This window comes from Pinus tabuliformis, chromosome 4_1 (assembly GCF_031772625.1).
Source record: "Pinus tabuliformis cultivar Carrire ecotype Pingquan chromosome 4_1, CPIR1, whole genome shotgun sequence".
Taxonomy (NCBI): domain Eukaryota; kingdom Viridiplantae; phylum Streptophyta; class Pinopsida; order Pinales; family Pinaceae; genus Pinus; species Pinus tabuliformis.
In genome coordinates this window covers 403,575,154-403,602,208 of record NC_142303.1, presented here as the reverse complement: position 1 = coordinate 403,602,208, position 27,055 = coordinate 403,575,154, and the positions used below count along the sequence as shown (strand labels likewise).

Here is a 27,055-nt window from a genome sequence, read left to right as displayed (position 1 = left end):
ATCTCTGATCAAAGAAAGACCCAATTTAGATTATAGTTCAAAGACAATGTACTATCAGTTGTAAAATCATCTAATTAAACAAATGGCACATGCAATCAGAAGAAGGCCTGAAATAAATCATTCCTTAATTAGAAAACTCACTAATTTTAGCCATTTGAATTGCCTTTAAAAGGAGGAATGAAGGCACAAGTTTAATGATTGTTTTGGTGAGCACAAGTTGGTGAGACCAAGCAATAGGAAGCACAAGTTTGTGCGTGGAGCTTGTGAGAGAAAGGCGTGCCAAAAGAAACTTGTGCACAAGTTGGCAGTGAGATAGATAGAGATAGTGCAGAGGTTGTTCGAGCTTGAGCAAAGCATTGTAATCTTCTCATATTTTTTTATTAATGCAATATACAGATAGTAGGGGTTTTTAGCTATGTCTTTCCACATAAAATCATTGTGTTATGTGTTGAATTCTTTTCTTATATGCTTCGTGATTTCATCGATCAATTATTGTTCCGACTGATGAGTAGAGTAGATTCAAGTCAATTGTTTTAGCATATTACAATCTGCAGTTTGAATCTATAAGGAATTTCTACATGGTATCAGAGCTAGATTTGAAAGAATTTCTACATGATATCTCTTGCCTAACAGAGGGAGTGGAAGGTACACCAAATGGACATCAAGACAATCTTCCTTAATGGTGTTATTGAGGAGGAAGTATATCTTGAGCAACCAGAACATTTAAAAGTGCATGAGAGGGATTCTCATGTATGCAAGTTAAAAAGGTCATTGTATGGACTCAAGAAAGCACCCTGGGCATGCATCTAGGTATGAATTGTTTTATTGGAATTAGAAATCAGATCTGAGCTTAGGAAAACTAACAAGAGATACCAGTAAGTCAAGAGTACAATTGCCTATAGAGCAACTCAACAATGGGCCATTTTAAATTGAATTTTAAGAATTGTGACATCGCCAACACTAGGCCACTATTAAAAGTTTGTCCTCCTCAACAAATATAAGTAGGTCATTGTGTAAAGTTGCGTATTGAGAAGCACCCACAAGAGATTATACAAGGGTTGAGATGTGTTTACAAGACAAAAGTGAGCCGATATTTAAACAAGTATCTATACATTCAAGATGCCCTGAGGGTTAGCTCAATTTGATGAGTTCTCGTTGCTAAAGCACCTCACTAATGGGAGGTCACGGGGTCAATTCTCCTCAATGCCCTTGGGGTTAGGCTCTGTTAATAAGCCAGTGGGATGTGATCCCTTTGGGTGGATCTGCCTGGATATTTCCTCTGTAAAAAGTATCTATACATTCAAGATTAGTAAAAAATTGTGTTAATTCTATAGAAGACAATTTGAACAAATGGATTTAAAGTTTAGTAATAGCCTGGAGTTTAATTTTAATATTTGTAGTAATTGGCAAGTTGTTGTGCAATTGCTACATAAAGATTCAAGATTATTATTCTTTACAGTACTAAATTATTAGATACCAAATTACAATAGCGAGAGAGTGACTCAAATAACCCTTACTTGCATTTGTTTCAATGTGTATTTAGACCTTGTTACCTGCTTAATTGTACTTAGCAAAATAAGGAGGACTCCATTGCCCAATGAACAAGGCACCAATCAAAATTTTCAAGTTCAAAAGTCCAACAAGGAAATTTTGCCCCTTCTCTCTCTTTTCTTCTCTCTTCTTTCTCTATGTAAATTTTGTAAACCCGTGGGGGAATTGTATAAAATGCCACTAGCATGATGAACTTATGTAACAAACTTAGACCCTTGGGACCTGGTTACAAAGGAAGTTGCTCCAAAGTTTTTTTCACTTAATTAATTATTTTTTCTTTTTAGCAGTAAATAACTAATTGAGTTTTTTCACTCGCGACCTCCAAAGCTAGAGCTTGTCTTAATAATTGGGCCTTGAGTGTGTTTTCTAAGTCTAGGGTCAATGTATATTATCATGCTAGGCATTATATTGGGTCTCACGAAATTGCATTAGGTTCTAGTAGGATTTTTTAATAATTAAAAAATTCTCGCATAACGGGAATTTTTAATTAAAATTTATGTAACAAATAAAAGATTGGCACTAGCAAATGTTGTATGGCATGTTAGTACTTGATTTTCATACTTAGAGTACCAACAATACCCTAATACCCACTTTGGGGTGGAAAATATTATATTTTCACCTTGCAAACACACTTTTACTCATAAAAGTGAGAAAAAGACAAAAAATCAGAAATTAAATATCTAGGAATATGTTAAAAACATGTCTCCAGTCAACCGAGTCTCTCAAGCAGTGAAGTGAAGAGGGTAAGCAATCAAGTGTCAATTAAGTGATGACTTGGAGGCCAATTTGGTCTCACTAATGCAGGCCGAGTTAAGCTGCCAACTATTGCAAGTTAGTGGGGGCCGAGTTGGGTTATTTATCGCTAGCCGAGTCTACTTGTTGGCTTCCCCATGAGTTAAAGTACGGGTTGTGGGAGAAGTGGGAGTTCACTCCCTCTCATTCCCACACTCCCACACTTAGCAGTGTGTTTATCCTCCATGTGTTATGTTGCTCACTTGGCAACCTACGCTGCCTCCTAGGATACCTATGCATAACACTTGGAGTACGCAGAATCATCTTGCCCACTCACTCTTTGATCCCCTACACATGTCTCCCTCTCCGACTCACATTCTACACTTGGAGATATATGTTGTCCCCTATTGTAATTGACATTGTCCACATGGAGGCTCTTCGTAGCCTTCTTTTGGCAGCTATTAGACACTTGGATCAGCTCGTTTTGCTTTGGGATTATCATCTTTGCCACTTGGGAACCCTCATTGGGATCTTCACCCCCTCTCTTATATATTGGAGTTTCTCCTCCATTGTTAAGCAGTATGGAAGCATGGAAGCGTGAGAGTTTGGGGAAGTGTTGCTATTTTGTAATTGCTCTACCATTGATTAATAAAAAGGCTTTGGAGGCTTATGTTATTGTGACTTATGTGGTTTGCTTGAAGTTCTTTTGAGGTAACCTTGTATCATTTTAATTTCATTTCTTTGTGTTTGTATCCTAGGCCTTACTAGAGAAATTGTTGTCCAAAGGAGAAGACAAACAATTGTTTGCTTGTCTTCTTGCTAGATTGTATTATTGAATTGAATATAACATGTGTTTCTCGGTTGAATAGCATGTGTACTCAGTTTCATTATGCAAGTTACACCTATGACTACTGACTTCTTGGCAAGAACATAATTTTTTCCATGTTCCTCTAACTTGGAGATTGGGCACCTCCTCAGTTGAGCATCCATCTTCAATTACAAACAAAGCATTATTTCCACTTAGCATAAAGTGCCTCCAAGGACTTTGAAGACCCCCAAACTTTTCTTCTCTTCTCATATAAAACTCTAAATTTTCTCCAAATATTTTTTTGTTCGATTTTTATGAGTTTTATTGACAAATCTAGCATTTCAAAGGCTTCATTTTACTGGTTTCCTAACAGAAATAAAATCAGCCAACAAAGGCTGCCTTAGTGTGACATTGCTTGGTTGTGTTAGAGTAGGAAATTGTACATTTTTACGTAGAATATCTTCGGGTTTTTGTAGTAACAAAATTTTAGTGTTCCAAAGTGATTTTTGGCACTTTTCACTTGGATTTGTTTGCTGGATTTAGCAGGCCTGCAATTTTACAAGGGGTGGTGCAGCCAATTCAAGCACCCTGAAAGAAGCTCATATTGTGCCCTTTGCAAAACAAGCAATTCTACCATCATTGTAACCTTGAAACCATCTTTTTCTCCCTTTATTCACAAGGGATACCATCACTCATAAAGGCATTGTAATCTCTTGAGAGCTAGGAGAGTCTCCCAGGCATCCCACCTACCCAGTGGGGGCCTCTTGTGTTGTGTCTCATCTTTTGTCATTTACTTTCATTGGGTTAAAATGTACTTAACACCGCAAAACATAAGAGTAGGTTTCAATTTCATAGATTAGATTTGATTTTATGTTATTAGTTTAGATTTCAATTTTTGCAAATAGTAACGAACCCCATCAAGCTCTCTTATGCTCTCCGTCATTGCAGGCCTAGCCTGATATCCAGCAACTAGTTGAATTGTGAAATCAAGAGAGTGCATGAAGCCTTAGCTTCCTATTGGGTCTCCTTGCGGCCTTCCTTAACCCATTCAAAGGATAAGGTAGAAGAGGAAACACATCTCACTTAGATTTACTTTATTGCAATCACACATATCACACATTGTGCACTCATACTGATCACCAGATATCCACCATCTTACATTCATCAGTTAATCTAAATTCAATTGAAATCTAACTTAATAAAATGAACCAAGAACATCTCTCCACAACATTCAGCATTGGGGTATATCTCATTTGCCATATTTACTTTCAAGCAATATTTACTTTTGGCATTTCATTTCCAAGTACAAGCATTTACTTTCCATAAGCACTCTCTATTTGGCACTGGTGTCCAATTGCTATATCATTTGCTCAAGGGTATTTCAGTCATTTGATTATCATTGCTATATCGCTTGCTTATTGATGGTTATGGTTATTTTATTTACTTGTGAAGTTATTTACATGCTTAAAAGTGACATGATTTCTTTATATGTTTATGGTTGAATGTACTTTGGCTAATTCAATTAACTCCTAGATATTTCTTGCTTAACTTAGCTTTAATCAAGCCTTATTTATCTTTTAGGGACTACCCCCCTTGGCTTCGCTAGGAGTTAGCCTAGGCCCTAGACGAAAGAGTTGAGATTTGAGTGATAGTTACTCAACTCAAGACTTGCCCCCAAGGCCATACCAAGTGGATTAAAGATTTTCTCTATATTAACCGAGGTGTGGATTAAGCAACAACAAACCTTAAAAATGGTCAATTTATCCCATGTAATGTTGCACATAACCAAAAGTTTAATATATGGAAACAAAAAAATGCTCGCAATCTTTGAATACAAATGTTTGGACAAACTTGTAATGAGGAAGAAGGTGTGTACTTAGGACGATCTGAATGCCCAAGTATGATGCAAAAAATTGAGAGATGTTGATGTTAATCAAGCTCTCAATAATAAATGAGATGCTCCTTGAAGGTCTAGATGGTCATGATGCATTTAGCATGTGGGGGGATATATTGAACACGCATAAAACCTCCAGTGTGGGTAGAGCTTTCTCACTTAAGTTTGTTATTTTCAATTAAAATAACAAAATGAAATCAATTGAAAGGAAAATGGAAGAAAATGTGGTGGCTATAACTTTAAAAAGTTTGCCTCCTTCCTATGCAAATTTTAACATTTAAGGAATTCAGCATCAATCTCTTGCACAAGATAGATGGAAAAATTAGTTCTGTAAGTAGCAGTGGAAATGAGGTTTTTGAGATGGCACTTGCCCCAAAGTTCAAAAGAAAGGGAAGCACTTTACGAAATGTCCTCAAATTGTTGGGGAATCCATTGAGGACCCGGGGACTTACTGTCCATCACCAAGATGTTTTCAAGTAGATTACAAGGCCACTTTGAAAAGATTTTGGGGATGATTTTGACAGATTCCAGGGATGTTATAGGTAGATTATGGGGATATTCCAGGAATATATCTATGGACATTGATGATTGGACAATATGATCATTTTTCCCATTTGTTTTTTGTATTACACTGAATCTAAGTCTGTTATACAAGTTGCAACTTAAAACGTGGGTTTTGTATGATGGGTTTCAATTTGGGTTTCTGATGATTTAATGATTAACTTTTCAGCAACATAACAGCAAGCAAAAACTTCATGGCAAAAATTCAGGAAATGCAACATTTCAAAGTGCTGAACCTTGTGGTTGTTGCTCTTGTTCTTGTCATTTTTGGGTTCATCTTAGCTTTTCCATATGAGTTATAAAACTAACCATTTTTATTGCATAGCGTAAACCCAAAGACATTGCAGAGATAGAAGCTTGGCTAGAGCAAAGGAATTGCAGTCCACTGACAACTCCACGAGTGTTTGAAACTTGCTCCAAAATAACTTTCCCAGCCGTCCTCACAACCTACATGCATAACAACGCTAACTGTGACATGCCAGAAGACTGGAATTTGTATACCAATTCAAGTCTATGTAGACTCATTTAAGACAGCAAGCAATAAGGACTTTCAATGTCCGTGTTAAAAAAATATACAAAACCCGGCATAACTCCAACAGCTGTGATGCAGTAAAATCTTGCAATTCTAGATCAGACTGTAGGCAAATCAGTGGAGCATCAACAAGGCTTACATCATGGGGATCCACAAACAACAGAATGATAGTTTCACACATCCTCGGTTCCCATGTCCACTGCATGCGAAGTTCACTTTCTTCAATTTGTCCAGCATAATAAGCAGCACACCTGCAACCCCAACATTAGCATATGAATCAGAATAATGACAGAATTTTACACGACTAACAGAAAACAAAAATTTCCTCCATTAAATGTAATTAATTTGGGGATCTGCTGTGGATGAACTCACATCATTCCTAATATCCACTTAATTTTACAACAAAGCTTACTTACCTATATAACTATACCAACTCACCTTCTTATTAGTCTAAGTAGATTGACACAATGAGGTGCAGCTTTGATTGAATTAATACAACCTTTACCATCTGCTCCATCATCACAACCTTTGGGTATGTCCCATGTAAAAGAAGCATTATATTTTGCAAAATGCACTGATATCCACTCTAACACTGGCATTTTCACCAAGTTGCTGATATCAGGTTCAATTGTTGAAAGCCTTGACAAAGCCCACATCACAGAATTTGTAAAAGACAGAGGTAAAGATGAAGGTACACTTTTTGTTAGAACTTCAACCCATAGAAGTGGAATGCAAAACCATTCTACGCAATCTTTAGATGTCAATTTGCTCAACATGTTGAATTCTGTCCAGCAATTTCGATCTGCCTCTTCAATTTCACTCATAGGTTGTGATTCATCATCATCTTCATCAATCACATGGGGTAATTTTGCAAATAAGATATGGCGATTGCATTGCCTAGACCACAAGGATGTCAATGCCACTGCATCGGCAACAATAATTGTCTGAATAAGATCAAACGCAGGCTGACGAAGAGACGTGTAAAGTGATGGATCCCTCACAGAATGAATTAGAGATGGGCCCCTGTCCAGTATTCAATCATTAAACTAGCACATAGATGGAAAAAATACAATGACAGAAAAAGAACTTACTAGAAAGACTCAGAAAATGGTAGGATATAATTGTCTGCAAAGAATAAATTCAACAATTGTTTGTTCTATTCACCAAATCTCACAAAATTTCTTCATTTAATCCAACATACATGTGCTTTTAACCCTAAGTTGCACTGAAACGGATATGGATACAGGGTTTGAAACGGATACAACAAATTTTCAAAAAATCCAGATACAATACAGCAAAGAAACGGCGCGTGCGTGTGTATATATATATATATATATATTTGTCAAATAAAATGAGAATTGTTTTTTATAAATAAAAAGGTAAACCATTATTATTAATTAGATTTTTCACGATCTATGTATATAAAATCAATTTAGATTTATATTCATTTTCACTTCTTAAATAATCAATTTTTTAATATACAGCCATGCTCCATTTTAAAAAATTATATTATAAAAAATGGCTTAAATTTATTTCATATATAATAAAGTTTTAAAATTCTATTATAAAGAATTTAATTCATCAAGAATTTTGACAAAGTCCGTACTTAAAATAAACTTAATTTTATTAATCTCAACTTTAATTTTAGAATGTGGTAATCTATTTTACATTTCAATTTTTAATCCTCGTTCCACAATGAAATTTAACATTTAAAAAAGCCAATAACCTTCATAATAAATTCTAAATTATTCAATGGTTTACCTTCTCGTAAGTTCCTCTTATCTAACCACAGGAATTCCGACCTCATTCTGACAACAATAACAAATTGGGCTGTTTCTGTTAAAAAAAACTAATCATATTTAGGAGTATGAAACCAGCGACTGGGATTTTAACAAAAAAAACCACCGTTGACTTTAGCTTTGATGCCTGCTTTCAAGTTTCCATTGCAATCTCCACCATTAGAAGGAAGAAAAGCCACTCAAGTTTTATTTGTTGGGTGATCTATGGTGGCCATTTCTCTGTTCTAGGATGTGCTCAAGTTATCTCGTATTATTTGCAGACTCCATGGACAACTTTTGTCAGCAATTCTCTAAATCTGCAAATTTTCCAGTTGTTTCAGTTTAAAAATGTCAGTATATAATCTTTTGCAGACCTGTCATTATGTTTTTGCATACAGCCCATGTCTATAAGAACTGGGTGTTTCTAAATTTAGTATTTTTGCAATTGATTGCCATGTCTACACATTGCTTGGATCGAAATTTGTGATACGTTTCAAGAAATCTGGAAACAGATTCAAAAGAAAATTAAAATGTCTGAAACGTTTCAGACTGAGATTTGTCTTTTCCAAAAAAATGAAACGGCTACGAAACGTATCAGTAACGTTTCAGAGGTCAATCATACGGGTTTCCATTTCCAAAACGTGGAACGGCGTTTCCGGGGGTTGGGACTTGAGAGGGCTGTTTCCGATAACTTAGTTTTAACCAGTGTTCCACGGGGACTCGCCCCCCCCCCCTAGGGGTCTAGTTTCCTCGCACCCCCGCGCTCCGGGGACTTGGGGACGAGTAGGGGACGTTTCCCCACGCTCCCAAAATGGAGGAAACTCGGGGGGACGTGCCAGGGAAACGTTTCCCTTCCCTGAGGGGGCGTTTCCAAAAAGGGGGACGTGGGGGGACGAGAGGGGACGTGGGGGGGGCGTGGGGGGACGAGAGGGGACGTGGGGGGACGAGGGGGGACGTGGCACACCTTTAATGCATTAAAAACCATTTTAATTAACTAAATGCTGAACTTAATATTTTAATTAAGAGTTAATTAACGTTTAGGGTTTTGGAAAATCGTTGTTTCATGTTATAAAAACGGCACCTTGAACCATGAACAACACACTCACAGCCTTTGCAAGTTCGCTGAGCGCTCCACTCACAACGTTGGATTTCACTGTTCGGATTTTAATAAACAATGCCTGTATCATTATTGATTGTATTAGGAATTGTATACAAAAGGTAAATTACCTAAAAAGAGTCAGTGAATTAATACAATTAGTTGAAAGTGCAAGCTAGGAAAACCAAGACCTTGAATCGGTTCAATATGGGCTCTCCCCGTTCATGGTGATAGTAGGTTTAGGAAAAGAGCCTATTGTCACGTGTTCTGAAAAGTGGATCTGACTATTTTGTTTCCAGGAACCAATTAACCACAAGTATGGGTGAAAAATCCGACTTGTTAAACTTAAAAGACTGCCTCCTTGACTACCATGCATTGTGTTGATGTGACCTGACTGAAATATAATATTGTTGATATAATAAGACCTGATTAAAATACAGAATGTTAATATTCCACTAGCCACCCAACTACTTTCCTATATGATTTCTCAAAATTCTGCCTTGACATCTAATTTTGATTCCATGAGAACTTAAAGGGTTCAAAATAAACATTCACTCAAAGAAAGAAACCAGCAGGATCTGTAAAATGGAAACTAACTATGCAGTCTAACAACATGAAAAGAAGAAAGTAACTTCCACTTACGTGTCTATCATTTTTTGCATGAGATTTTCGATGGAAAAATCTATGGCACAAGGTTATGGCTGTCGCAATGGTTACCTGGGAACTGAATAAACAATAGACAGTCAGCCTATTACTATATTAGGCCTATGGTCTTTACCTATGGAAAAAGCATCCAAGTTCCATTTAGTCCAAGTTCCAAAAATGATTTCTTTTAGACTTTTTCTCTAGGTTAGCAGTATCTAAAACAGAATTGTGAAGGTATATCAGACATATGGGCTAGTCCTATGGAAGCATTGCCAAATAGGCTATTCATATATTAATATTATCAGTTGAAAATCTACGCCTTGCCTAACTAATATGTCAAGAACTTAGAAGTCCAGTTTCTCAAAATCATTATACATAATCCACTATAGTTCTGAGTTCTCTCTATGTTTAAGTTTTCTTCTAAGAAGGACAGTTCTCTCTTTGTTTAAGTTTTCTTCTAAGAAGGATTGTGTAAATTTTCAAATTCATTGCTTTCTTGCTCCAGGAATTCATATCAATGATCCTGCTTTGCAGCTTTTCAATTCAACCCAAATTGTCATAGTGGACTCAATTAATAAATTATATTTTATATTTATAAATTTTTAAGACCCTGACGCTCCCCCAAGTTTCCTAAAAAATGGTAGGGAGCTTTTGCATAGGCCGCTCCCGCGCCCCCTCGCTCCCTCGCCCCCTCGTCCCGGAACCTTGGTGGAACATTGGTTTTAACCATATACAGATACAAAAGAATCATCACCAACAGCCAATGTAATAACCTCTATAGGGTATTTTCAACCAAATCTAGTTTGCAAAAAAAAAAACTCTGGAATTAAAGATGAAAAAAAGGGAAAAACATTGAATAGAAAAATCGGCCTATATTCACCAAATTGTCTCTTCTGAAATAGTATCTATAAGAAGCACACAAAAGTTGCTTCCAACTAGTAAAAGCCTTTTCAGCTCACTGAAATATGATGACTATTTAAATAAAGAAATCTGTAATGTTAGTTTTTGTGGTTACTCCAAAAGTCTTTTCACCTTGCTAGGAAAGCACTATGTCTCCTAGGCCCTTTGCAATGCTTCATGGACATACAGATTCCTCAGTTTGGATGAATTCTTGACCTCACATAGAGTGCTGGACCAGTGCCCTTACCTACGAGGTTGTTATTCTAATCGACATATTGCCTAACCCACTGCCTACCTAGGAGGAATGCTAAGCACTTCGAGAAGGGCACTTGGCCCTTGGAGTTTCAGGCCATGTGATGTATATCTTGAAGGTTGGATACTTTACTTGTGAATGCTTGGGTTGAGGAGCATACTGCATGGAGGCTGGTGATAGACCCCAACACATGTTGAGGAGCATTGGAGCATTATGACCATTGTAGCACGCATGAGAGTCACATGGGGCACATTTGAAGGCAAGTGCCACGGGGTTGGAGGAGCGTCTTGCATGAGGACACTTGGACAATGGACCAACATGGAAGAGGGAACATTGGACTAACATTTTGTTGAAGAAAACACCATCTTGGATGAGGGGCACTAAGCCCAAGATCATGACTTGGAGGATGGTTCACTTTAGCATTTGGATAAACCCTAGTTTGATGCATGTACATCCTTGTATTGCAAAGCATTGTTGGAAACTTGACTTTCACGATCACTGCACTTTTCTTTTTATCAACGTGTCACAAGCGTTTGAAACTTTGTATCAGCCCAAAGTTGAATATTCAACCAATGATCACCATAAGTAAAGCATTTTTTGCGTTGTTTTTCTATCGTCACTTGTTCTATCTTTCTCATTAGTGCACTTTTTAACTCTCATATCTTTGAGAGAAAACTGATGAGATCACACTTCATTGCCAAGAGTACTTGTAGATCTTTAATTGATTATCATTCTTTTGGTATTGCACTATTGCCAAACTTAGTTTTGTTGGACTTTTGCCAAACTCCCTTCCATATGCCTTCGCTACAAGAATTTATAGCATACTGAACATGTTTGTATCCATCTAGTTGTGTGATGCTTTGTTGCCCTGAACTTTTCACAAACTTGATTCCAACACTCATTGTTAATAAAAAATCATGAATGTAGCTTGCCAATCTCTCTGAATCCCTACTATTTCCATGCTGCATCATAGGATTTTTCTTGCTGTAAGTAGATTATGCATTTCTTGCATAAGCTCTTTGAATGAAGATTTGTGTCATTTTCTTCTTTAGTGACACTAACTTTCTTGTTGAATATATTGTGCAGGAGGTGCTTGTTTTTCCTTTGAGATTTTTCTCTTTGGATTTAGAGTCCTTCAATACAATTTTTTCCTTCAAAGACTTTGATTTTAATTTTAGCTCAAAAACAAAGGCCTTTACTATCTTGTCAATGTCCTTAGTACTTTCATTAGAGTTTGCTTCAGCTGCAACAACCATTTAAACCTTGCTCAAGGACACCATTACCAGCTAAATCATTTGTTTTTGCTGCGGTCTATCTTCATTTGTTATGCTAACATGTAAAGCACTAACTCTCTACCACACCTCAGATGCAAATTTAGTCTTCAGTGTTCACATGTTTGCTCTCTCTTCCAAGGCATTCTTGGGGCTGCTCTCCCCCTGAGATGCTGCTACTCTAACACTAACTGAATTCTTCTTTTGCTTTCTTGAGCAGCTCGCCCTGAGGCCATGCTGACTTCAATTTGTCATTGAAGTCACATGCTGCCTTTTTTCTTTTTCAACACCTTAGTGGTTGTCTTCTGTTGTATGCATTTTCTTCTGACTCAATGTTTGATCTGCTTTGAGTGGCCTCCATCTTCTGTCTAGACTTCTTTAAGGTACATGGCAGTTTGTAGTCTTTGGCTATGTGGCCAAGATTGTTACATTTATAACACCTTTTATGGCCAAGAAATGAAGGAAGATGCTTGTGTTTTCTTGTGGTATTTCTACTTTTCTTTTCATAATGTTTAGCAATCAGCAGCTTTATGTCCAAATGCATTGCATGAGAAACAATAGCCAAAGAATGTGTAGATAAGGAAGAAGAGAGCTTTTGTAATCATCATTGTCATTATGCTTTTATTTGTACGTCTTGGAGATGTTAAGCTTCATGATGTAACCCTAGGAGCTAGACGTTTAGTTTCATGAGGGATAACTAGGAGAAGATATAGGAAGAGAGAGAAATCTTCAATGTTCAAAAGGGAAATTGCTCTCGAGTGATGTTAGGTTTGCTCCTGCGATGACTACAGTTGATCCTATGCACGTGAACCATATGGTTGTTATTGCTCTTGTTGTGGCACTAAGATTTCTATCCTAGTAGAAAACATGGAGGGTGGATCTAACACTTTGCATGGTTTTGGAGCTATGATATTTTGGAATGTAAGGCTAGGGCAAGATCATGCAGTTAACATATTGACAATGTAGATATTTGCTTGTTGGAGATCTTTCGTGGTGACTACAGTTTTAATTGTTTTCCCTAGCTAGCATTTTTGGAGAGTTTGAGGATTGTACCAGCTTTGTGATAAAGTTATGATATATACATGTACTTCATTCCTGTCTATCTATCAATTTATCTATCTATATGTATGTGTGTGTGAGAGAGAGAAGTTTCCAATTGTCCAATACTTGTGTAATTGTGGATTTCATTTCAAAATATCATTGTATTCAGGATTTGGTAATTACTAGCACTTGCATGCCTAAGGTCAAAGTATGATGAAGTATAAGAGAATCCAAAAAGACCTCTAGGTAGAAAGACATTTGCGAGACAAGGCTCCTCACAGGAGAGATCCAAGTGACCTAAGTGTATAATCTATAGTTATCCTCACTAATAGTCTAGTTTAGTACATGTCTCATCACCAAGAGATGGCACGGTGCATCAAGGGAAAATCTAAACGGGGGAAGGTGGTCTAGGGAATTGTACACCCAGGATGTGTATGCTATGGTGAGCCCATTCTCTGCCCGTCGATGGTAGAAATGCAAGTCTATAAGAGAGCTCTTTATTGCATTGAACATCAAAGCCTTGATTTTACCCAGGATGACTGTCAGTTGTCGAAAGTCACAAAAATTGGCTAATACATCGAGCTATCTCTTAGGCCCTTGGGAGTAGAGGCCAACAAGACCAAGTCATTAGCACATAGGAGTAAGCAATCAACACCTGATGTAGAAGACATCCACCCCCCCTCATGTCTATGCTCATGAAACGACTCCAGCACATCAATATAGATCTCAAAGAGATTGGCTTTCATATCTTTAGCTTTCTTTACTTTAACTCAAGTGCCAATCATAAATTTGGCTTGTGTTACATCCATATCTCATGCATGCCACATGTAACTCATCTACATGCATGCAACTCCACATCTAGCATGTAACCAACTTGGGCACTCTGCATGTCACATGCAATCAACATGCAAACTCCACATCTCAAATGCAATCAACATGCAAACTCTACATCTCAAATGCAATCAACATGCATGTGTTAGGAGAGAAGACGCCAGTAAATAATTATTATGCGTAGATTTTGAGTGCAAGTGTAATAAGTAATTTGCATTTTTATTAAAAACTGAATGGTGAGTTACATCCCCTCGGACAGTGTACCTAAATAGGTCATGCCTTTTGACCTTTCATTCACATAATTAATTTTTAGTAATGTTAATTAATTAATTAATTATTACATTATTATTATTATAGTTTTTTATGAATTATTTACTCATAACGTTGCCACCCCCTTTAGAGATGCTTTGTCCTCAAAGCATAACTAGAAGGGCTTCCTCTAGTTGAACAAGTTGCTATGGAGTGGCATATTTGCATTGATTGGCAAAGTCTTCATGAGTATTTGTACCTTCCTTGAAGCTAGGATCGTTAACACCATCTAATTTATAATGTCATCCTTGCCAGTTAAACTCCATGAACTGTTCTTCAAGGTTTGTAGTATAGCTTCCTAGTTGTATTAATCATTTTGCACCTACAGCTACATCCATTTCTTTGAGTGGTAAGGCAAATAGATCTGTTTGTAGCTCTAGTTCTTGTATCTAGATTGAAACCTTATGGCATTCTCCTGTTTCTTTGAACTTCTTCCCAGTAGCTACAAACATGGTCAGGTCCTTGATTGGGCATATACAAAGATCAATGTTTATACAATTGTGAGTACTGCCAGATTCTACAAGTATATTGAAATTTTTGGCTCGTATGAGTCTTTTAAGCTTTAGGGTTTTAGGGCGTAATCTCCTCATCATGTTTTTTGTGGTTTAATAAGCTTAATGCTCCTTCTTTGATACTAGTTTCTCTTCTTTCGAAGATGTAGTGGAATGTATTTTGCAGTTACCTGTTGTTCTTGATCTTTTAAAGAGTTGCTATTTTCATCACGGTTTTTCCAAATACGTGAAATTGCAACTAATGACGGTTCCTTAGAATCTGAATCTTCAGTGTGTGACAATGATTTCTTCATCGCGTTCTTGCACTTCAACTTGCTTCCCATCTACTATTTTATAGTAGCGTAAGGATGTGTCTTCACATTTATGTCTTGGCGTCCGAATTTCTCCACATTTGCAACAATTATTTTTCTTTTTTATCTTTTTTCTTACTCATTACTTGAAGAGTCTGATTCCTTCCCGACTTCATAAGTATATAACTTCTTGTTAAGGCATTTGTGTCCTAAAGTCCATTTGTCCCCACAATACCTACATTTGTTTGTTTCTTTTTTTCCTGAGTATTGTTGTTGGTCTTCATTTTCCTTGAATGATGACATTCTAAACTTATGTTTTGCTCAATAATCTTTGCAACATGTCTAGCTTCTTCGATAGTTTTAGGTTTGTATAAGTTTAATTTTGCTCAGATATACTCCTTAAGTCCACATCTATACATTTTTAGCAGGTCTTCATCAAAAAATCCTCTTTGTCTTATAGTTAATACTTCCCATTCGTGGGTGTATTCGCTTACTGATCCGAATTGGATCCCTACACACTCTTAAAGTTCCCTGAACTCTGTAAAACTCATATCGAAGTTTCAAAGTATTATGGATGTCGAAGCTTATCAGAAATTACCTTTGAACAATGGCAATTTGTGGCCAGCACGGAACAACGAGGACCCTCGGTCAAAGAGCGCAGACCGTTGGCCCATGGTGACTGCGCACTGGCACAAATTGACAAACGAGAGGTCAAATCCAAAAACAGAGGCAATTTCTGATACGCTAAAGCGCTAATCGCGTATCACAGGGCGTCCCCCTCAGTGAAGGAAAGCCCCCAAGCGCTTGGTCATGAGGAAAAGCATAAAACCATACGGAAATCGCCGATTCCGTTAGAAGGCGGGTCCCGCACTAAAACCGGCAAGATATCGGAAGGGCTTCAAGCGGTAAGCGGGTTCGACCGAGTCCCGCCCGATGCCATACACTGGGTGACACGCGTCCAGCGGATGAGAGAGAAAACCGCTCACATCGCGCGAGTAAAGGTCATGCTACTTACCCGTGCGATATGGACAAAGACTGTAGGATCTGGAGGCTCCAGATCAACGACGGAGAAATGATTTGATGGATGACCGGATTCGACGGGGAAATAAGCTGAGTCATATAAGATTTGAGGTCTGGCATGACCGATGAATTGGCAGAGGAATTAGTTTCGCGGGCAATCTTGGAGCAACGGAAATAACAACAGTTCGAAGAGGACTAACACTCAGTTCGTGTGAAAACAAGTGGCCACCTCTCTGTGAAGCGTTACACAATGATGATGACACAAAGCAAGGGAAATTCAAGTGGACAGAGGCAGGAGATCCAAAGAGCCGGGAAGTGGAAACGAACAGTCAGGGAGCAGATTGGCTTTAAGCCACGAACAGACAAAGAATAAGGGGGGCAGAGAAAGAGAAACAGAAAGCCGAAAGGCAAGAAAGAAGTGAATTGCAAAGAACAAAGAAGCCGAGTTGACCTGCAGAGCAAAGGCAGCATCGAGCAGACAAAGACAGAGAGAGTCCGAGAGTCTGTGAACTCCAAAGAAGGCTCGAGAGGTTCAAGCCACTCCTCTGTGTATACCTGTCAAGTATTGAGTGCCAAATTGGACTCATACCACTGAGACCAGTTGAGGTCGAGATTCAGTAAGGGGAGTCTGTGTACTCTAGAGACTTGGGGGAATCCAAGTACAATCCTACTGATCATCATCTGTTAAAGTGAGACTCAATTTTAGCTCCTTATTGTAAAAACTCTGCTTTAAGACACAATAGAAAGGCCACCACTGAAGGCTGGACCAGGTGACATAGCCCAGGAGGATTGGGTGAACTCCTTATAAAATTTGTTGTGTTTATGTGTTTTCTTACTGTTTCAGTGTTTGTGTATTTCGCAATCTTATCGATCCGTTGCATAAAATAACATAAGCACACCCCAGCACTTGAGTCTGTAATACCTTCATTATTACTCTGAGGTCATTTACGGGTGATTTCAGATCACTTACAGACCCTTTTTGCTTGAGATTAATGAATTTTTCATAGATGTCATCTTCTTCTACCTCATGAAACCTTTTTAGTAAGGCATCGACAAAATTCTTCCAAATAAATGAACGAGCTTCACATTTGTTGGAACACCATAGGAACCAATCATATGCGTCAGCTTCCAAATTATTAGATGTGGTCATGATTTTTTCTCGTTCACCTATTGGTGGGTTTGACTCAAAAATGGCCTCCATTTTATTAACCCAAACAATAGCGCCTCTATGATCCTTACCATCATACTTAGGTAATTCTCTTTTAATTCGTTGGTAGTCTTTTCTCGAGAAATTTTGTATAGTATTGACTTCCTCAGAAGTGTACTTGCGGCATTTGTAGAATTTCATTAATTTGCGGAATTTCGTAATTTTCAAAATCTTCGCTTTCCGGAGTCTTAGGACTTTGTGTTGGTCCTGGATTTATTGAAGGATTAAAAAATGAATTACCCCTTCCTATTAACTGGATCTGCATTTCTTGCAACATTCTCTCAATGTTATTTATTTTTTTAATATCATTTGTCATTCCTTCTTGAGTCGCAATTAGCCTATTTTGACCCTCTCCTAACTCTTCCTACTTCTTTTCAACATTGTCAAGGCAACATCATACTTTATCGAGTTCTTCTTGATATTTTTCTGCATCATCATTATTATTTCCCATTTTGTTCCTTTTATTCTTGACGGAACCAATTTTTCTAAATAATAATTTTTTTAACTAAAATAAAATTATAAATAATATAATTTAATAAAGCTTTTTTTAATAACTATATAATTAATTTAAATATTAATTAATTATATAATTAAAAGATCATATAATTAATTAATTGATTAATATACATAATTCAGTTGAATCTATATGTAATGTTAGACCACCGTAACTATATTAATTATCAGTTGAAACGTGAAACATTACGAATGGGTGGCACGGAAAACGTGGTGGTTCAAAGTCAGTGAAAAGGAGAACGATGGGTCACGAGGGCAGGATAATTTGTCGAATGGCACAAAGACTACGATGAGTGGAGAGACAACGACGACTGTGTGTTGGTGGGTGCGACGGTCAGACGAATTGCAGCGGAGAAGGGAGACATGATTCAGACAAAGTGGCAGCGATTTGGTCGGGGCAATCATTGCAAGGATTCGATGCAGCGAACAATTTTGGAGCACAGTACGGCAGGTGGTCGAGCAAGAGGACACAGCGGACGAGAATGGAGAAACGGGGGCACACGAGATGATCACGTCTGAACAACGACAGAGCCAAAGACTCAATGTTAGGGTTGTTGGGCTTGAGGAGCAACAGAGAAGTGGCAATGAATCGGGTGGAAGTATCGAGAATGGTGGTCATGGGCAAGGCGTGGGTTAAAGGAATGCAGCCGCCTGAGAATGAAAGAAGGTGTTGTTTCATTCAAACAACAGGCGAAATCACAGTGCCTGATTGGTGGAGCAAAAATGTGGTGCGACTGTGCGTGGATGGAAATGGTGTTGGAGAGAGCCGAAGAAATGGTTAGATTGGTATGCAGGTGAGAGGATCAAAAGCTCTGATACCATTGTTAGGAGTGAAGACGCCAGTAAGTAATTGTTGTGTGTAGATTCTGAGTGTAAGTGTAATAAGTAATTTTTATTTTTATTAAAAATTGAATGGTGAGTTACATCCCCTCAGACAGTGTGCCTAAATAGGCATTGACTGGTCATGAAGGTTGGTTGGTCTAGTCACGAGGGTTGATTGGTCATGCCTTTTGTCCTTTCATTCACATAATTAATTTTTATTAATGTTAATTAACTAATTAATTAATTAATTTTTATAATATTTTTATATTGTTTTTTATGAATTATTTATTCATAACAACATGCCTTGCATGTCACATGCAAGCTCCTAAAGAGGAAAAACAAGGTCCCATTTAAGACAAGGCTTGAAGATCTTTGGCAACTACAGAAATCAAAACTCCCTCTTAGCAAGGAAGGTGTTCTACACAACACCCAACTTATCCCTGAAGAATACAAACTTGCCCTTCATCAAGGCCTTGGTCAAGATGCTTGCTACCTACTCGTCTATAGGAAAGTATTGCAACTTCATTGCCCCCTTTTGCACACAATCTCTGATGAAGTGGTACTTGATCTCAATGTGTTTCGACTTGTCATGAAACACTAGATTCTTAGAGAATTTGATGCAACTTTGATTATTATAGTAAATGATAGTCTGATCCGGCTCCTGACAAGAAGCCCAACAAGAAGTTCCTGAAGCCAAATTACCTCACATGGAGCCATATTGGCTGCCATATAATTAGCCCCTGCAGAACTCAATGCAATTGCCTTCTGTTTCCTGTTATACCAAGAGCTTGCTTCTAATCCCAATCTAAAATTGCACCCTAGAGTGTTTTTCTAGATAATTGCACTGCCTACCCAATCTGCATCAGTGTATCCCTAGAGTTTCATTGCATCCCGTTGAATATACCTCATCCCATACTCAATTGTGCCTCGAAGATATCTCAAAACATGCTTCGCAACTACCCAGTACACTCGCTTAGGCTCTATCATAAAATGACTAAGTGAGTTCAATGTGAAACAAATATTTGGCCTAGTGGTAACCAGATACATAAGAGAGCGTATCGATTTTCTATATAAATTCAAGTCCACTACGTCTGATTTGGAAGCATCAATCTTCTTCCAGTTGGTCGTAAGTGGCGTGGGCATGGGCTTACATTCCTCCATCTTGAATCGCTTCAAGATCTCAACTATTACTTCCTCTATTCAAGGAAGATTTCTCGCTCTCACTGCCACACTTCCAACCCCATAAAGTAGTGCATCAACCCCAAGTAATTCATCTCGAACTATCCTGCAAAATCTTGCTTGCATTGCGCTATGAGCTCCTCTGACCCTGTGAGAAACAGGTCGTCAACATTCAACACCAATATGTCAAGCTCAAACTTCACCTAAATGTAATATAGGTTTTGGTCTTAGTGAAGCACGCACTCTACAAATAACTATCAATAGGTGCATACCACGCACTGGGAGCCTGCTTGAGCCCATACAATCTCTCCTCAACCTGCATACATGCAAATTCCTCCCATGCACCTCAAAACCCTCTAGCTGCTCTATGTAGATCTCTTCCTTAATCACTCCACTGAGGAAGGTCGTCTTCATGTCCATCTAATGAATCCTCCAACCCATCTACAATACTACAAAAATGATAGCCCTGATGGATGAGTACCTGGTTACTATAGCAAAGGTCTTGTCATAGTCGATCCCTTCCTTCTACGAAAGGCCCTTAGCCACAAACCTAGCTTTCCACTTCTCCACACTGCCATCTGCAGCATGCTTAATCTTATACAACCATCTCAAGCCCACTACTGACTTGTTGTCTCGCAGTGGCACTGCCTCCCACAAGTTATTCTTCATGATGGAAGAATACTTTTCCACCATGGCATCCATCCATACGTAATGCTTGGACACCTCTTAAAAGCTCGAAGACTCTGCCTCAATCAGTTCACTCATAAGCAACATATACCCAGAATAGCACTTAGGAGCCTTAGTCTATCTGACTGAATACTATGGAGTAACAACATACTCATGGGCCTCTCTTAGTGTCTACTCAACCCAGTCGTTCCTCTTCCTCACTGTGGTAGAAGTCTAAAGTTGAGGTATCTTCTATTCCTCCTCATCAAACTGCTCAACATGCCTGCTCTACTCTCCAACTTGTGTAACTGTACTCTGAAGAATCTGTACACTACCTCAACTATGGGTGCCTAAACCTCCATCAAGCTGCCAGACTTTCGAAGAGCCCTCTCCTCTTCGAACTTCACATCCTCGGTTCTCCTCTCCCTGGGAACATGACAACACACAGGGCATTTAAAGATGTGAATGCACCCCAAATCCAAATATTTCTTACAGCAATTACACAGCGATAGTTTCAGCCTCAAAATCCTCACTCAACCCACTAGTACAACCTACACTGAACCCTCTTTGCCCACATGTGCAGCCCAGCTGATTTATTTTTGTATACGAACGAAAACTTGACCTCTCAGCCCTTGAGCAAAACCACGCCCTATTGCTCAAGGAACTCGGCCTAACTCGTCCTCTGGATGACTCGTGCTCTTTGTTGATTAATTCGCTCTTGGTCTTGTTATAGCTAGCTCGACCTTAAAACTCACTGTCTCTGTACACATACTCACTCTCACTGAATCTCCAACTCATGCTAATAAATTGTCTTCGCCTCAATCATTGGCTCAATTTATAACTTTTCTAAGCTAATATCTAAAGGCCAAAATTAACTCGTCAAGTTAACTGAAGATAAATTACTTATCTTTAGTTAACTTTCTTATCTTTAGCTTTCTTTACTTTAACTCAAGTATCAGTCATAAATTTAGCTTGCATTACATCCATATCTCATGCACGCCACATGTAACTCATCCGCATGCATGCAACTCGACATCTAGCATGCAACCCACTTGCACACTCTAAACGCGCATGCAACCAACATGCAAACTCTACATGTCGCATGAAACTCACATGCATGCCTTGCATGTCGCATGCAAGCTCCCAAAGAGGCAAAACAAGGTCCTTGTGATATCCTTCTTGTATATCCCAAAAAAATTGTCAATCTATAAACAACTAACAAAGTGGTCAACAAATATAGATTAATTGTGTATAAAAGCCTCTAAGCAAGGGGCACTACAAAAAAGTGAAGATGCAAGTTAATCTTCCACTCATAATTGTACCTAAAAATTATTTTGTTATAATAATAATAATGTACACATTAACCTTGATGATCTAAGTCATGATTACACCAAAAAATTTGAATCAATTCTTGAATTATTAGTGGTTTTATAAATTAAGTATTAAATCAGATTGTTAACCAAAAAAGGCAATAGATGGTGCATGAAAAATAGACCGCTTTGTCATGATTTGTTGTTGAGCAATGGGAGATTCAAGCAAAGCAAAGTGAAGTTTCCATTGCAAAAAAGTGGTGCAGAGTTACCATCAATTTGATGGCATTTTGTACAATGGTCATCAATCATTCCAAAAACCATTCGCAACTACACAAGCTTTGAGATTTTGGACTTGCCATATGATTAACTTACTACAAGTTGACATGAAAATGCGAGGGCATTAGAAATGATCATGTAGAAGTGCAAAATAATTTGATGGAGCCCTTTTGTCACACTTTTCCTTGATTTATTTCCTTGCAATCTAGCCAAATTTCATGGGTTAATGAGGCAATTCATAGAGGTAAAATAGTTGCAAACTTCATAATTAACCATGAGTTGACAATAAGCTCATACAATAAACATGAATCCAAGAAGTTATTTTTAAATGGTGTTGTCATTGATGCCAACATCAATCTTTAAACGCTCTTAATATACGTCAGTGGATTGCATTAGTTGGAAGCCCCAATAGGCAAGAAGTCGTTGTAGGAAGAGAAGGCCAAAAGTTTAGAAGCGCTTGTGGTGTGGTCATGATGCCCCACATTTGTTTGAGGAAATTGAATGGGAAGATCAATGAATTTGCAAGCAAGACCATCAAAGGTTGATAGTGCCTGTCATGTCATTTCTAATGGTAGGTGGCGTGCCACATAACCCCTCGCGGTTGAGGAGATATGCCTTCTCAAAAACGAAGCCCAGAAAGTGTGGTCATGGTGCCCAAATGGATGATAAATGGAAGCTTTATGATTAGTCAAAATTTGGCATTGATATTTAAGGAACTCTTGAATAATTTATATGGGTCTTGAGGTGTTCTAGTCAACCCTCCAAAAGTGAAGAAGTGGATTGATCTAATCAGCCTCAAAAATAGAACATCGTTTTTGAAGATGACATCATCAAGAATGTTTAAGGTTGGCCTAAAATAAATTTGAAATTTATGAGTTTATTTTGAGCATAGAGACAAGTTGGCTCAGGTTTTAAACGGAAATTGACCCCCCTATTGTCCCTCCCCCCTCTCACACTAATATAAAGTAATTTGTTTTACATCTGAGGCCAGGGCAGAACGAAACCTTGAATTGTTCAAGGGTTATCTGGGATTATTTGCTTTATCTTTGTTTGATGTTTTTTCGTTGGGATAGAGACCTTTTCTAAGGCTAGTTTGAGCCTATTTCGGACCTCTCTGAGGCGTGATCAGAAGTGTTTTTTCGACCTTGCTGAGGCAATCTTTCGTATGATCCAAGGAAACATTACAATGAAATCAAAGGAGAAATTCAAACTATTTTTGTGGGTATGTTTGAGGCTCATCTATGTCAAGTCTCCTAAAGAGTTTATGAACTTAATCATCTCATCTTTTGTGGTGTCTTCGCTAGACATGTTAGTTTCTGTAGCATCGGAGGTGTTATAGTCTCGAAATTTTGTGGAGAGGCTAAAACACAGGAGTAATCCACAACTCATTAATCGTTTCTGGAAATTCCACCTAGAAGTGTCTCAATTAGATTATTAGCCTATTTTTAATTATTTACTAAGTCTAAACTTATGAAAAGGTGTTAATTAATCAGTATTAATTGAGAAACATGTGAATCATCTAGAAACTCACACGGATCAATCCAGATATGATCTCAAAGATTGATTAAGGTTTAATCTTGGTCATTAGAGTCCTAACTGGAGATTATAAAATGAAGTCGATGAGTAGATGGAGAACACGCACTTTAGATCAATTTCATTAGGCACTTCGATCCTCCAGAAAGCAATAGCAGTTGCCGAAAAATTTCAAGCCAGAGAAGGAAGCAGCGACAGAGAAGGGCAAGGACAATGAGTCAGGATGAAGAGATCCCAATTCCAGAGAGTAGCTTGCAAAGAGGCAGAAATAGCCACATAGAGGCTGACGCAAGGGCTGCGCAAAAGTCTCAAGAGGCAATTCGATTTCGCTAGAGAGAAGTTGGGTTTCAGTTCCAAAGGCCAAAAATATTTTCCAGAGTACCGGAGAGAAAATTTCTCAGTCAACAGCAGACGGCTTGAGGAGCAACTGTTTCAGGTAGAGCGTGGAAGGGACTGCACTAAGGTGGTGCAGGCCTGTGCAAAAGTTGTTTGGACGGCTCACTTGGAGGTGGTAGTCGGAACCCGGATTGCTTATGGGGTGAGGAAAATTCCTCACTAGATTTTTGCCAATAATTTTCTCTGTAGGATTTCCAAATTTCGGCCTCCAGTTGTACTCAGAATTTCTCACCACTGCTTAATAATAAAAAACCTCAGCTACTGCACTAATTTCCCCAAGTTGGGTTTTTCCGAGGACTTTTGTCCAAAAAAAACTGTGTCAAATTTATTGTGTGTGTGCTCGTGTTTTTTCAGTTTCCAGTTTATCTTCTACATAATTTAATTTGGTGAAAATTGCAGTTGCGAATTATTCATTGTTTGTGTGGGCAAATAAACTGTTAATTAATTTACAATTAGAAGAATAAATTTCAGTTGCTGCAATAGTTGAAATTTTCACAAGACAGAGATCCCCTCCTAAGGTTGATTCTGAGTAGACATGAGGCAAGGTTGAGGCATTTATTTGTTGGCTTACAAAGCTAATCTGAGGCCTATTTCAAAACATAATTTAAAGCTCCCCCGATTGGGGTGTGAGCTGGCAAACAAAGCCATTAAAGTTGTCATAATGAAAAGGACATCAAATGATGGTGTCACCGCCTCCCACACGCTTGAAGCGCAAGGTGCGGTGGCCATTGGCATGTTTAAGGAAAGCAGGACAAGGGAAGGTGGCAATTGCATGCGGCTGAGTTTACTAATCGCAGAGAAGGATAACAATTCAGAGGGTGTAAGAACAAAGGTGACGACGACGAAAGTGGAGCAGCGACTTCGGGAAGGCGAGGTGAAACAACGACTCCAAATGCGAGCCATCGGATATGTTAACTGGATCTACCTACAATCCATTATGCTTCCCTACATCTGGTTTGTTAACTGAGGCTTGCATGGGGCCACAGGGTTTGTGGGGGCAAGCAAATGAGGCGGTGGGATTAGCTTGAAAGAGGTCTGCAGGAATAATCCCAGTGCCATGGGGTCTGCACAAGTGTCTCTCCATTTCGGCATTCTACTCTCTCGCATGGGGACTACTATGTTGGGTCTGGAGGGAGTCTGCCTAAGCGAATTCCAATCTATTGTCTGCCTGGCAAACCCGGGGGTCAAGGGTAGGGAAGTTGTAATTGTCTTTGTGTTAAGACCACTCTGTTTCCTGGAATGCTCCGACGTTAAGCCCCTAAGGGGAGTTAGTCGGGAGAGTGGCTGTTGCAAGATGGGGTCTTCTGAAATTGGGGAATTGGCATGCTTGGAACACTGGCTAGTCCAACTTCAGTTGATTGCAGGGAAGGGGGTGGTTTAGGGTCTTTGGGAGGACCAGAGTCAAGCTAAGGGGAGGCTAAGCCAAGGGGAATGGGGGTAGAGGCAGTCAGCGAGGGGCAAAGGAGATGAGGGGTGTGGTTCCTATAAGCCTGGCCTCTGGCTACAAGCTCAGTAGGTGGCCATGCACCTCGCTTCCAAGACCCCAATCAGAGTGTGCGTAAGGGAGGGGTCATGTAGGGGCATCTTGGGAGTCTCGGGTGGAAGCTCCTTACGTTCGGGGGTTATGTGCATAAATTGTGGGTGGCAAATTTGTTGCATTGGCAAAACCTTTGGATGACAGCAATATAGAAATTAACGTTTTGGAAATTATGGTTTCTTGTTCCCGTAACAGGTCAACCGAGAGGTAACTTTCCTTGGCCGAGAAAAGCACAGAGGTTAGTCTCTAGCCAACATCAGAAGTTAGCTGGAAGGTACAAGGGCATTGAGGCAATGGGTCGAGCAACAACAGCTAAGGGCCGAGGGAAGAGATCGTGGGGGAGCGAAGTCGAGGCTGAGCCGAGCACTACGAGCAAACGTCGTGGGAGAAAGCCCATAGCCAACCTGATCTAGGAAGCGACGTCTGCTTATGCGGACGGCACCAGAGGAGAAATCAAACAGATCATAGCAGAATGAGAGGTTGATATAAATCGCCAAGCAAGTGTGGAGGCAGCTGACACGGAGGATTGGAAGATCCTAATTCTGAATCCGGGACACACCAAAGGCCGAGAGACACAATACATGCAGACCATATATCTATATTGGCTTATGAAATGCCTCCTGGGCAAAGCCATGGAACAAATTTGGACAATTGTTGTCCAAGAATTTCCAAATTACAAACAAGACTTTCAAAAACTGCAATTTCAATTGTAGAAACAGGATGGTCGCCTGGACCGTATAGAGAAACATTTCCCATGCATGTTCGTGCCGACTGAGCTGCCAGGCTCCAGCGTGAAAGATCGGGCCCTGGTTACAACAGCATACGCCGAGCAAGAGGAATAGAATGTTGACTCTTAGTCCTTTTGATTAGTTTTCATGCGGATAGCTTTTAATTTACAGTTTGCAGTCATATATATATATATATATATATATATATATATATATATATAGCTAGAATATGGTTGTGGACATGACAATCAAGTTTATATAGCTTGGATAGATAGACTAAGTATTTTTTGCTACTGGATGGCTTATAATGCAATTAGGTGGTCAACAAACTTGGTTTCCCGATGGGCAAGTTGAAACCACCTAACCAGGATCTATATGGTTATAACTTGCTTACTTATTTTATAATGAAAAAGAAGGATCTACCAAGCTTAACAAACAAAAAACATTTTAAAGCTAATTTCGGCAAAGTCTAAAGCTTGTTCTGAGACTGAAATTGTGGTAGATTTAAGGCAAGAGTTAAGGCATATATCTGCTAGAAAAGACTGAGTTAAGTGACAAATCTCAGGTCAAATTTGGATTCGAGTTTGTTGTGAAGGTTGCATTAATTCAAGCCTATTTTGAAAGGCATGAAAAGGTTTTCCTTAGGCGACAGAAGAGGATGGAATTCGGCCTAGAATTCAAATGTATTATAAGGGCTATCAAAAGGCCTGACTAAGGGCCAGTTGGAAGACAAAATAAGCCCTATTTCAAGGCTTATTCATACAATTGGGCATGAATATCATACAAGCCATATTTCATATTCATCAGGAACTATGTAAAGGATGATCTAGATCGAGTTATTGATAGTAGGGTTCATTGAAG

General features: G+C 38.8%; 1 protein-coding gene across 3 annotated transcripts in view; it reads right to left on the bottom strand.

Moving 5' to 3' along the window:
* Positions 1–27,055, bottom strand: part of LOC149176028 (P-loop containing nucleoside triphosphate hydrolases superfamily protein) — a 150,004-nt gene that overhangs the window by 64,422 nt on the left and 58,527 nt on the right. For all 3 annotated transcript variants that reach the window (XM_089419835.1, XM_089419836.1, XM_089419837.1), the window contains 3 exons: positions 6,517–7,101; positions 6,218–6,329; positions 5,856–5,993 (listed from right to left, as the gene is read on the bottom strand). In XM_089419835.1, coding sequence (XP_089275961.1) covers positions 5,856–5,993; positions 6,218–6,329; positions 6,517–7,101 — 835 coding nt within the window. The remainder of the gene's footprint in view (positions 1–5,855; positions 5,994–6,217; positions 6,330–6,516; positions 7,102–27,055) is intronic.